The following is a 12,737-nucleotide window of genomic DNA, read 5'->3' on the forward strand; positions in this document are numbered from 1 at the left end:
ACGCCTTGGATTACTGTAACCCATTCCCGATTACCAGGCTGTACCTTCTTTGCTTTTGCCCGCCCGTCTGAGCTTGTTACAACCATAGCAGTTGAGATAACGCCCATCATAAACCCAGTCTCATCAAAGTTGTAGATATCTGCTTCATCGATACCATATTTCGCAATTGTGTTACGCACAAGCTCAAACCAGCCATTAATAACTTCTGGATCTTCGCACTTAGCCCTCTGGTAGTCGTATTTGCGCTGAAAGCGTGTCTGGAGCTCTACACGCCGCTTAACAAAGTTTGAAGCCCAACGCGACCCAACGCGTGACGCGTCGCGTGTTGCAAGTAGTCGACTTGCCATATCTTCAACAACAGACAGCCGAGGAGGAAACCCTTTGGCAGCTAGGTCGAGTATATACTGAACAAGGACGGACTCCTCTAGGTTAGTTAATTTCCGTGAGTTGGCTTGGATATCGCGTCGTGAAGGTACACCTTCTAGACGACGACCTAGCTTGCGGTGGTCCACAGAATAGATCCTAGCAGCAACTCGAAGGCGTAACTTTGGGTCGCTTTGCATAGCCTGGATAGCTAGCACTAATTGGCTTTCATCGTTTTTATGGGGCATGTTTTGTTGTTGAGGAATTTAACATTTAGTTGGGGGGTTTGGTCACCGCATCATTTTGGCGCTTTCGCTTGTTTGGCGCTTTCGCTATACATGTACGTTAGTTGATATATAAGGCGTCTTTTTCTTCGTTTTATGTGTCGCACATCTTGCTGTCGCACGCACAACTTGCTGTCGCCACCTACGAGCGAAGCGAGTGGGTGGAACACCGAGTACAAGGTAACACGTTTGATTAAACGAGAAATATGTCCCTTCACACAGTAGACGATCACCTTTGGATTCATCATAGTCTCGATTCAAAACTTCTTGACAGGCTGCATTTGCCATTAACTTATTCTTGTCCTTAGTCAGACCAGGCATCTCGTGGGATTTGCAGACAACGAAAATACGGATAGCCATGGTTCGTTCTATCCTTGAATTGTAGAAGGTATTTATTTCATGCGACTTATCGCCCTTCATATATTGGAGTTTTATGCACGGTCCATTCCTGCACGTGATGTCCACCCTTCCAAAAAACACTATCCCACCCCCCAACTCGTCACTTGTCACTGTGACGTCGGAGTTCCGTATGTACAGTCTCCACATTTGCCGCCCTCATTATGGTCGTAATGTGCCCTTCGTACTCTGTACTTCCGCGTCACCCGCGTCACAAACACCACCTACAGCATCGCCCTCACCACAAACCCCACGCCCCTCTACCGCGTCGAGGTCGCTTCCCACCCCACGGCCGACCCCGCCATCCAGGTCTTCGACCTCTTCAACCCCCTCCCCCTCGCCACCGCTCGCCTCCACCCCGCCGTCGCAACCGCGCAACCATGCACCCGCGACCTCCCGGGCGATAACCCCAAATGGCGGGCCCTGTGGCTGCAGCACTTCTGCAGCGTCCCACTGGTCGTCATCCCGGGCATGGCGCCCATAGAACGGTTGGTGCGTTGGCAGCATACGACGAAGTAGTCTACGAATCTGGAGTTGTGGATGCGCGATCCGCTGTTTGGGATATCGGCGGCTCTGCCGAGAGAGTTGTTGTTGGCGCGGTATGGGATTGAGGGGTTGAGGTTTATTGCAGATAGGGTGTTGGAGATTGGGAGGGGTGGGGGGATGGAGTTTGAGTTGGTGGTTTTGGTGCAGGCTTTCGGGATTTTGGAGGCGGATAGGAGGAAGAAGGCGAAGAAGGGGAAATAGATGCGGGCATTGAGTCTGTGGAAGGGAAGTACTCGAGTATATATACCCTTGTTGGAGAGTTTCCTTTGATTCTCTGGATAGTTATCCCTCATATATGTCGAGCCATACACGGTGGAGTCGGCGTCGTTTGTACATACGGAGATCCTTATGGTCACAACAGGCATAAATAAGAGTTCGATCAATGATTGATTCATGTTTATCTCATTTCTTTGCTACTACGTAACTTCTCGTCAACGCGCCAAAACACCCATATTTTGTGTACGTTATTTGTTTTTCCTAACCACGCGCCATCCAAATTACTAACGTCTTTTCTTCGTCCATCTTCGTCGCCATAGCAGAGACCAGTTAAGGCCTCCGCCTTAAAGAATCATTCAATACGCGTTTAAGCGTAAAGCTTCTTCTCGTAGCTCTCCATGTGGATGCCACCCTCGACCTGGGCACTGGCCGAGCGGAGCTCAAAGCGCGTGGTGCCAGCGGCAACCGAGGCGTGGAGCTCAGCCAAGCTCTTGGAGCCCATGTCCTGCAAGCTGTGTTTCAAGCCGGCAGACAGGTATGGGACGAACTTGGTGATCGGGCCACGGTGTGCAACCGCGCCGGAAACACCCTGGGCAACAAGGACGCTGTCACCCTCGGAGAAGTAGCGGGCAGTGCCAGCATTGCTAGCCTGGCTGTTGGCAGTACCGGCACCGGCCTTCTTGTCTTGCATAGCATCGATGGAACCCATTCCACGGTAGGCCTTGACGAGCTTGCCCTCGCGGGAAACGAAGGAAGTTCCTGGGGACTCGGAGGTACCAGCAAGGAGACCACCCATCATGATGGTAGTGGCACCAAGAGCGAGACCCTTGACGATGTGGCCAACGTTTTGGATGCCACCGTCAGCCATGCATGGGACGCCGAAGCGAGCAGCGAACGTGGCGACGTTGTAGACGGCTGCGGCCTGGGGACGGCCAACAGCCATGACTTCCTGAGTAATACAGGCGGAACCACTGCCCATGCCAATGCGGAGACCATCAACTCCGGCAGCGATGAGGGTGGCAGCCTGCTCGCGGGTAACGACGTTTCCGCCGATAACCTCGATACCAGGGTACTTCTCCTTGACGAACTTAATCATCTCGACCTGGTACATGCTGTTGCCCTGGGAGCTATCTAAGATAACGATGTCGAGGCCGGCCTCGGCGAGCTTCTCCAAGCGGTCCTTGTCGGCGGGACGAGTACCAATGGCAGCCGCGCAGATCAGCTGCTTGGAGTCTGGGAGCTTCGAGGCGTTGGGGAAGTGGAGGTTCTTGGTGAGATCGGAACGAGACACCATGGAAACCAGGTTGCCGGCCTTGTCAACGATTGGGAGCTTTCCCTTCTTGGACTGCGCCAGAATGGCGTTGGCCTCAGCGAGGGAGGTACCCTTGGCAGCAGTGATAAGATCGTTGACCATGACAGATGAAACTGGCTTCTTGGTGTCTTCCTCGAATTGGATGTCTCTGTTCGTGACAATACCAACGAGCTTGGAGCCGAGCTTTCCGTCCTCTTCAAAGCGATTCAGTTAGCAGAATTCTTGGCTAAAATTTGAAAACTTTGATAATAAATTTTTTGTTTCCAGTCATACATAGAATTTCTCCCCACGATCTTGCGATCGACTACGGATGAACGAAAGTTATATGGTATAGTATTGATAATCATAATGGAGACGCAGATAAATGAGATTGTTAAAACATACCAGTAACTGGGAAACCACCGAATCCCCATCTCTCCTTCAGGGCCTTGACCTCCTCGACGGTCTGCTTCTTGCTGAGCACCACTGGGTCGAGGATGAAGCCGTTCTCGTAACGCTTGACCTTCTGGACCATCTCGGCCTGTTCGTCAGGAGAGCAGTTGTGGTGGATGACACCAAGGCCTCCCTGGAGCGCCATGGCGATGGCCATCTCATGCTCAGTAACGGTGTCCATGGGAGAGGAGACGAAAGGAGTCTTCAGGGTGATTTTCTTGGTGACGGGTGACTCAAGAGACACGTCTGAGGCGGGGAATCCAATGTAACCGGGGAGAATAAGAAAATCGTTATACGTGAGGCCTCCATTCTTGTGCGAGTCCAGCAGACTCTCGATATTGAGGCCATCGAGCTCCTTATACTCGTTCTTCAGGACCTCCAGGGCCTTGGAAGAATCCAAAACCGCATCGCGTTTTGGGAACGACATGGTGATGCGGGGAAAGTTAAATAAACGAGAAGTGATGAGACTGGGTATAATAAATAGATAGTCGACGTCTGTTTGGTGGGAATTGAAACGTATGGTCGACGGGTAGAAGTTGCCTTCTCCCAATAGAGAAGAAAAGAAGAGAATCAGGCGTCAGCGAAGTTGAAAATCTAGTAATCGGCGGTGTGGAGTTGCGCTAGCAGAAAGTTTCGCGACGGCAATTTGCGTTCACCGCCTTCTGTACGGAGGCAGGGTTGTAATCAGAATTGTAATCAGAATTGTAGTAATTTCTCAGAACAGCACTGTGCTGCATTGTAATCGCGGTCAAAACATATAATTGTAGTCGCTGTTGTCGTTACTATGGATATGAGAGTATATGGCGGCTATGAGGGATTTCAGATTGTGAAAAAGGTACTTATTTCTACATACAATTTGTATGCGTTAATAAGTACTACTTGAAATGATTATAAAAAGTACTTATAAACACACTCAAATTATGTGCATAATTAAGTACTTTTTTTCGACTGCCTGAAATCTAATCCTTTTTTCCTAAAAAAGCAAGCTCTTATCAGCTTATCCACTAAAATTGGTACTTACTAGTGCACACAAATATATATGTGTACCTAAGTACCACGCCTAATATTTTCGCCAAAACCTGTAAATCAGTTTCACCGCCTTCCGAACGCGGAACGTGGTTGCCAGACGCACGGTTGGGTTTGTTTACATTTGGCGATCGCTGTTGACCTGCATCATCAAATCAAATAGGGCTAACTTACCAGTGTAATCACAAATCACAAATCACAAGCCGAAAGCGATGCAAACGCCTTGATGCGGCCTTAATTTACGACCTGCCTTTGAGAGAGAACGACATCCCGGACACAATAGTGATGTCGTACCGTCATCCTCTACACCAGATTCAGGCAAATGACAACTCGGCGCAACTCGCAAAGCGCCAACCGTCGACTGCCTCGACGTCGTCGTCGGCCTACTCCCATCCCTCAGAAGCATCGTATCTGAGTCGCACAAGCACCATATCATCAACTGCATCAAGCGGATACCAGCAACCTGCGCATAAACGGGGTCTCAGCGAAGCCAAAGGCATGTCGCCCGTACGTCCTGGCAGCTCTGGAAGAGGCTTCAGCACCCCAAACTCAGGAGACCCTTTCCAGAGTGTGCGCCTGTCTCTGCGCCCGCTTCCCCAGGTACCTGCACAGACCTGTCCCTCGCCGCCTAGTAAACAACCATTCCAGCACTCAAGAGGACAAAGCTTGGATGTCAAGCCAATGTACAATGACACTGCTGCCTCTCCGCCTCCGAAGCGAACAGGTGCACTAAGGCCGAACTCGATGTTACTAAGCCGCGCCGACTCAACTAGAACGGTGCGATCTAATACCCTGCAGCCCAGCTCGCAACTCTCGCCATTAAACACTCCCGTGGCCGCGCCGGACCTTCAGAGCCTTGGAAAATCATCTACCGGCCACCTTCGCACTTTGTCGAAATTTGCAGAAGTATCATCTCCGAATGAGTTTGCTATTAGCTCACCCGCACAAGAAGTTGCAGGATTACATGGTAGAAGGAGGCTTCAGAGGACAGACAAAACAGCGAATGGTGGAAGTGCTGTCGCTCTCAGCAATGGCACGGGGTATAGCTGGGAGGGACGGAATTGGATGGACAAACAACGACAATTTTTGCAAGCCTACGAGTACCTCTGCCATATTGGAGAAGCAAAAGAATGGATCGAAGATATCATCCACAGGCCTATACCTCCGATTGTCCAGCTCGAGGAAGCCCTTCGCGACGGAGTCACCCTTGCTGAAATTGTTGAAGCTCTCCAGCCGGACAACCGATTCCGCATATTTAGAAACCCCAAACTCCAGTACCGGCATTCCGACAATATAGCCATATTTTTCCGATTTCTTGGCGAGATTGAGCTTCCAGATCTCTTCAGGTTTGAGCTGATCGACCTTTACGAGAAGAAAAACATTCCAAAGGTCATCTACTGTATCCACGCTCTAAGTTGGCTGTTATACAGGCAAGGTGTAGTTGACTTTCGCATTGGAAACCTCGTCGGACAGCTGGAATTCGAACACCATGAGCTTGAAGCAATGCAAAAGGGGCTTGACAAAGCTGGAGTCAGTATGCCGAGCTTTGGAAACATGGGCGCAGATTTTGGCCTCCCGGAGCCGGAGCCAGAGTTAGTCGAGTCAGAGGAAGACAGGATTGAAAGGGAGCTTCACGAAAACGAGTCATCAGTTATAGACCTTCAAGCACAAATACGTGGTGCCCTCCAGCGAATGCGACTTGCCAACACTATGGAGAAGCTGTGGAATTCGGAAGACTGGCTCGTCGACTTGCAGTCACGTATTCGAGGAGATTTTTCCCGCCAGATCATAGATTACCGCCTCAGCATGCGACGATTCGCTGTTAACTTGCAAAGTTCAGGCCGGGGGTTTATTCTCAGGAAGCAACTGATGAACCGAACCGAATTCTTCAAGAGCAGCGAAGCTGAAATATTAAAGCTTCAGAGCCTGTTCCGGGCAAGGAAAGTTCGGGCCGAGGTATGCATAACTAAGTCTGAGTTGAAAAAGGAGACTTTTGCTGTGAGGGACGTTCAAGCTGCTGTGAGGGGTTTTTTGATGCGAACGAGAATGGAACAACAACATCAAGAAACCAGAAGTGTGGCCGCTCCAGTGCGGGGCTTGCAAGCCTCAATCAGGGGAATGCTACTACGAGCAACTATCGCAAACGATCACCACATTCTCGACGCCGAAACAGCATCTATCGCCTTGATACAAGCAAACGCCAGGGCTATTCTAACCAGAATCCAGGTGTCCAGGCAAAAACAGGCACTTCAGGCTTCCACTGGCATTTGGAAAGCACTACAGGCTATGTCCCGTGGATACTTACTACGAAAGCAGCTTGAATTCACGAGGAAAGAACTGAAAGCGCAGTCACCAAGTGTGTCTATGTTCCAAGCAGCTATTCGAGCTTCGGCAGTACGAAGTGGGACAGCGAAGATCCTTGCCGCGCTCGAAACTGAAGAGACAACTATCACGGAAGTTCAATCGTTGGTTCGTGGAATGCTCTCGAGGAAAAGAATCGCAGCCCAGAAGGAAGCTCTTAGCCGCCAAACGGTAAATATCACCAAGCTACAAGGCCATTCAAGAGGCTTCCTCTCTAGAGCAGCCAATTCAGAGCTTCGCGCCGATCTATACTCCAACACTCCCGCAATAATCCAACTTCAGGGTCTTATTAGGGCCATGGTACATCGAAATGATATTGGAACCTTGTTGGGAGGGCTTGAGGATGAGGAAGACTCGATCGTTGCCTTTCAAACTGCCGCACGAGGACTATTAGTCAGGACCAAGTTTGCAGAGAAGCAGAAGTTCTTCAAGGAGAATATGCAGAAAGTCATCAAAATCCAAAGCTTTGTTAGAGGACGCCTCCAAGGAGAGGCCTATAAGAGCTTGACTACCGGCAAAAACCCACCCGTCAATACTGTCAAGAACTTTGTCCATCTATTGAATGATAGCGACTTCGACTTCAACGAGGAAATTGAGTTTGAGCGGCTCAGGAAAACTGTGGTGCAGCAAGTCAGACAAAACGAGACATCCGAACAATACATCGAGCAGCTGGACATTAAAATTGCGCTACTTGTCAAGAATAAGATTACTTTGGACGACGTGATGCAACATCAGCGGAATTTTGGAGGTCATGCTGGTAGCCTACTCCCAAGCACAGCAATGTCGTCGGGGAACCACTTTGATCTCAAGGCACTCAACAAGAATTCGAGAAAGAAGTTAGATACTTACCAGCAGCTTTTCTTCACCTTACAAACCCAACCGCAGTACCTAGCACGTCTCTTCCGCATGGTTCGCGAGCAAGGGATGGCGGAGCAAGAGTCAAAACGTGTAGAGACATTAATGATGGGCCTGTTCGGATATGCGCAAAAGAGGCGAGAAGAATATTACCTCCTGAAGCTTATTGCGCGATCCGTCAAGGAAGAGGTGGACGGATCCCACTCCATACAAGACTATCTCCGAGGCAATTTCTTCTGGACTAAACTTCTGGCAAACTATACCCGATCGCCACGGGACCGAAAATTCTTACGAGAGCTCTTGGGTCCTCTTATTCGCGAGAATATTATCGACGATCCCGCACTGGATTTGGAGAGCGACCCGATGCAGATCTATAGGTCCGCGATAAACAACGAGGAACTTCGAACCGGGCGACCCAGCCACAGACCGCTTGACGTCAGCCGAGGAGTTGCCATTAAGGATAAAGAGACGCGCGACTTGTTCATTGACCATCTCCGAGATCTCCGAGAGATTTCCGATCAATCCCTTCTCGCACTGGAAGAGACCTTGCAGAAGATGCCTTACGGAATTCGCTTTATTACGCAACAGTTGTTTGAATGCCTATGCGAAAGATTCCCTGGCGAAAAGCAAGCCTACATACTCCAGGTTGTTGGCCAATGGGTGTTCCGTTCCTATATTCAGCCGCCATTAACATCGCCACAAGAAGTTGGCGTGGTAGAGAGGCAATTGACGCCATTGCAGAAACGGAATCTTGGGGAAGTAAGCAAAGTGCTATGCCAAGTCACCACTGGCAAGCTCTTTGGCGGGGATAATATCTATCTTCAGCCCCTCAATGCCTATATTGGAACTGCCATTGAGAGGATGGGCATCATATTTGCCGACTTGATTAATGTCCCTGACGTGGAGCAAACCTTCGATATTGATGAGTTCAACGACCTGTACTCGAAAACCAAGCCGACACTATACATTAAGATGGCAGACATATTTGCCATACATAGCTTAGTGATCAAGGAGCTACCACAGGTATGCCCCAACAGGGACGATATGCTCCGAGAGATTATCCAGGAGCTTGGAAGTGCCAAGAACAACGAAATGGAATGGTCAGGCGTGACTTCGTCGGAGATCCAGATGACACTCAACCCCAAGCTTCACGATACCGATGATCCAGAAGCTACAGTAAAGGCTCTATTTATGGAGACCAAACGCTGTGTTTTGTATATCATCCGCGTCCAATCCGGACCCAACCTTATGGACATCCTTGTTCGCCCAGTTACACGCGAGGATGAGCAGAAGTGGAAAGCTCTTGTCAGAGAAGAGTTTGCTGCTGGTAGCAATACACGCGGCGCATATTCGGATGCTAACATGATGGATATCACCTCGATGCCATATTCTGAATTGAAACGCACAGCCCTAGAAAACATTATGCGCCTGGAGACACAGTTTGGCCGTATCTCGCGGCATAATCAATACCAAGATCTTCTCAATGCTATCGCCGTGGATATTCGCACAAAAAGCCGCAGGCGAATTCAAAGGCAGCGAGAACTGGAAGGCGTCAGGCTTACGCTGGGCAACCTTCACGATAAGGCAGCGTGGCTAGAACAACAACGGAAGAGCTACGACAACTATATCGAGCAAGCCATGATGACGTTACAGAATAAGAAAGGGTATATTACTATGATGCACCTTTGCCTCGGAATTTTTACTGACATTCCATAGCAAAAAACGATTCCTTCTACCATTTACCAGGCAGTACAACCACGAGCGTGAACTCCAACGAACCGGACGTCAGCCCAAGTTCGGCTCCTTCAAGTACTCGGCACGAAATCTTGCCGACAAGGGCGTACTTGTGTCATGGTCTGGCTACACCGAAAAGCAGTATGAAAAGATCAACGTCACCATCTCCTGTGATGAGGTTGGCATCTTCTTTATCGAAGGCAGCCTGGGCAGCATTCAAATACCGGGCGCCAGCGCCCAGGTTCCGCTGGAAGACTGCCTGAGCGCGCAGTTCAACAACCATCAATTTATGAACTTGTTCGAGGGTGGACTGAAGCTGAACGTCAATCTTTTCCTTCATCTTATTTACAAGAAGTTCTATAGATCGACGGACTAGACTGGCTGTGCACTCTCTGCTTGAGCTGGAACCGGAACTTTCACGAGTAACTGACGAAGTGGAGATGTCTTTTTTTGTTTTTGTTTTTTTTGCATAGCCTGGTTTTGTGTGGAGTTTGGGTGTGGGTGGGAGCTGGAAGCTGGGAGCTGGGCTGCTAGAGGGTGGGTGGGTGGGAAAGAATGGATGAGGTGTTTTATTTGTCGTCTTCGTTTTTATACGAAGCTATGATTTAGTCTTTACATACCCCTTTCTATTCTTCTAGGGCCATTAATGGATGGAGTGATGAATGGGATAAAGGGGGTATTTGGTTATACATTAACTTATATGGAAATGAGAAGCTTTTATGTTAGCTGTTTGTTTGTGCCTTGTGCCGCCCAAAGATCAGAAGAGAGACTGTAGATAACAATAGTAATTACAGCAACTGTAACCAAAATTAAGGCTTTCAATTACTAGATTTTGTCTTTGCCTCAACTTGATCTGAAAATATCACCGAACGTTCAAATCTCCCAATCAAAACAAACCCAATTCAGACATCCAACCTCTCACAACCTGACAGAAAGTTTGCACGCGCCGAGATTTTTCACCATGTCCAATCATTTCCAGCTCCAAAGGGCCATCAACTGTATCCAATAGGTCCTCCCACAGCAACTGATATTGCCCACTGCCATCTCACATTCCTCCCCCACGCCACGTCGCTCTCGAGCCTCAAATGCAGTCGTGCGGCACAAACCACTCCACAACCGGACCGTACTCTCCCCAACCACTCTCCCAGTCCTGGATATCAGATGTTCGTAAAACCAACCAACGGGCCTTGTATATTCATCCACCACTTTTGGGGAGAGATATTCCTCTTCGAGGAAACAAACGTGGGGTGAATTGCTCGTCCCTGGCGCGGTAGGTGTGGCGGTAATATGGTAGGTATGATGGGAGATATGGGTCGTCATCATCGTAGTAGTAGTTTTCTCGGTGGCTGTATGGAGGGTTGTGGAGTTGGGGTTTGTGATAGGGGTGGTTGTGTTTGTAGCCATCGTTGGTGATGGAGTGTCGATATTCGTAGTAGGCGAACAAAAGCGAGCTCCAGTTTCGCATGCCAAACGGACCCTCACGCGATACCACCTCGGGATGACTGCTGTGGCAAACAAAGCATCTTCCCGACGCGCACGCAAACGGAGTTGTTCCGGACGCAATTACCAGCCATCATTCTGATAACAAAGAACGCTCCGCTCACGGATACCATTCGGAGACGTTGCGGACATGATACTAGCCGCGTGCTTTGCGGACAAAGCACTCTCTCAGGAGGGGGGTAGTGTAAGGATGCCTGTCCCTCAGTGACGGAAAGGATCTGAGTCCGGCAGGTTATGGTCACCTGATAAGAGTAAAGGCAGGTTAGCCGAGTCGGACCCGTTTCGGGTACTTAAGGAGATTGACCCAACGGGGGTAGTGACGGGGTGTGTTGTAATAGTCACATGATCTCACGTGATCTCCGGTCGGATTATCGGTAAAGCCAAGTATAGGTTACATAGTCAGGAATACATACATTTATTACTCAACAGAAGGTCTCTGAGTCGGACAAGTCACGGTCACGAGGTGAGAGTGAAGGCAGGTGTCATACTGACATTCGTTGCACTCAGTTTGCTATCAAACTCAAGAGCAAACTTAGAAATCTCCTCCTCAAACCTACAAGTCACCATACATATCTTGGCTTATCACACCAACAACAGAAGCAATACTACTCAACGATTGCTGCAAACTCTTCTACTACATCTGTTTATGCTACATACATCACAGCATATCATTTGGACACTCATTGAACAAGTTATTAAGAAAATCTCCTCCTTAAGGGGGTGGGCCAATACTACCACATGGCATATCTCTACCAACTAGAGGCCTAGTAACATGAACGATAGCTCTAGAAGCTTCTACAACCCTCTATGATTCATTACACGTCATCGCTCCTTAGTTACCCACAAGATTGGTTAAGTTATGACATAATTTATCTATAGGTACTCTGACCTTGGACCTCCTTTTCACTTCCTATAGGCTAGGAACCCAAGAGATGGTTCTATGGGATTCTGTTACTTTCACTACATGATTAGCAAGCTAGTTGTGGGTCGCACTTGATTTCTAATACATTTACCAAGCCTGGTTAGTCATGGAAAGTCATGGAAAATGAGAGAACTACACTCCTTTGGCATAAATAGGATTGCCCTTTCCTTAAGAAAGGGCAAGCAGGCAATACAGTAAATCGACTATCACATACTTCCACGTCTTTTACAAGCTTCCAAGCATTCATCTTGTTACTCCTTGTTTCTGAAAAGTCAGTGAGGTGCTAACCTCTGACTTACCCCTGAGTTCCCAGACTCAACATTTGTTGCAACTTGTCTGAACCACTTCACTACATCACACACCTGATTGCTGCGTTGTGGAATAGTCTAAGCTACGGCCCTTTGGCTCTGTTTCCTAAGACAGTGTGTTGTCTTAGTAAAATCATCCCTTCCTTGGGTGGCTAGATTCTCACATCTGGTGCACCCACCATTACAGCAGGTTAGCCGAGTCGGACCCGTTTCGGGTCGGGACTTAAGGAGATTAATGTAACGCTGACTTCTAAACGATAGAAGACACAGAGGTTCTCTTGCGTAAAGGTTTACTTATCAGAGGAGGCAGGGGATCAGACACAAAGGCTTCAAGTAACACGTTACTAGTATATAACAAATACTGTATTGAGTTGAGCACGAAGCTCCTATCTAAGGAAATACTATCTACTTATATAGTGGCGTCGTGCCTAGTGGACTCTTGGGAACTCACTCGAGTCCTCGGAGTCCTGGACTCTTAGGAC

The 12,737-nt window shown here is 48.8% G+C and overlaps 3 protein-coding genes across 3 annotated transcripts; 1 reads left to right on the top strand and 2 right to left on the bottom strand.

Annotated features, from left to right (window-relative positions):
* Positions 1 to 1,020: 1,020 nt before the first annotated feature.
* Positions 1,021 to 2,123, bottom strand: VC83_06556 (uncharacterized protein; the record flags this gene model as incomplete). Its single annotated transcript, XM_024470152.1, has 3 exons — positions 1,021 to 1,496; positions 1,553 to 1,805; positions 2,095 to 2,123. 3 exons carry the CDS (start codon positions 2,121 to 2,123, stop codon positions 1,206 to 1,208), a joined length of 573 nt encoding a protein of 190 aa, XP_024323614.1. The 3' UTR covers positions 1,021 to 1,205.
* Positions 1,990 to 4,267, bottom strand: VC83_06557 (uncharacterized protein). The gene is made up of 2 exons (XM_024470153.1): positions 3,502 to 4,267; positions 1,990 to 3,311 (listed from the first exon to the last, which is right to left on the bottom strand). The coding sequence occupies exons 1-2, from the start codon at positions 3,974 to 3,976 to the stop codon at positions 2,173 to 2,175; spliced, it is 1,614 nt and encodes a 537-aa protein (XP_024323613.1). The 5' UTR covers positions 3,977 to 4,267; the 3' UTR covers positions 1,990 to 2,172.
* A 359-nt stretch (positions 4,268 to 4,626) lies between these two features.
* On the top strand, positions 4,627 to 10,045 carry VC83_06558 (uncharacterized protein). The gene is made up of 2 exons (XM_024470154.1): positions 4,627 to 9,455; positions 9,508 to 10,045. Exons 1-2 carry the CDS (start codon positions 4,861 to 4,863, stop codon positions 9,899 to 9,901), a joined length of 4,989 nt encoding a protein of 1,662 aa, XP_024323618.1. The 5' UTR covers positions 4,627 to 4,860; the 3' UTR covers positions 9,902 to 10,045.
* The last annotated feature ends 2,692 nt before the right edge of the window (positions 10,046 to 12,737 follow it).

The sequence above is a fragment of the Pseudogymnoascus destructans genome (genome assembly GCF_001641265.1).
Source record: "Pseudogymnoascus destructans isolate 20631-21 unplaced genomic scaffold scaffold_12, whole genome shotgun sequence".
NCBI lineage: Eukaryota > Fungi > Ascomycota > Leotiomycetes > Thelebolales > Thelebolaceae > Pseudogymnoascus > Pseudogymnoascus destructans.

Excerpts from the sequence above, each read along its gene's own strand:
- VC83_06557 (XM_024470153.1), bottom strand. The coding sequence starts at position 3,976 with ATGTCGTTCCCAAAACGCGATGCGGTTTTGGATTCTTCCAAGGCCCTG. Across the intron at positions 3,312-3,501 it reads CGGTGGTTTCCCAGTTACTG|AGGACGGAAAGCTCGGCTCC; the intron begins GTATGTTTTAAC and ends ATCGCTTTGAAG.
- VC83_06558 (XM_024470154.1), top strand. The coding sequence starts at position 4,861 with ATGTCGTACCGTCATCCTCTACACCAGATTCAGGCAAATGACAACTCG. Across the intron at positions 9,456-9,507 it reads ACGTTACAGAATAAGAAAGG|CAAAAAACGATTCCTTCTAC; the intron begins GTATATTACTAT and ends GACATTCCATAG.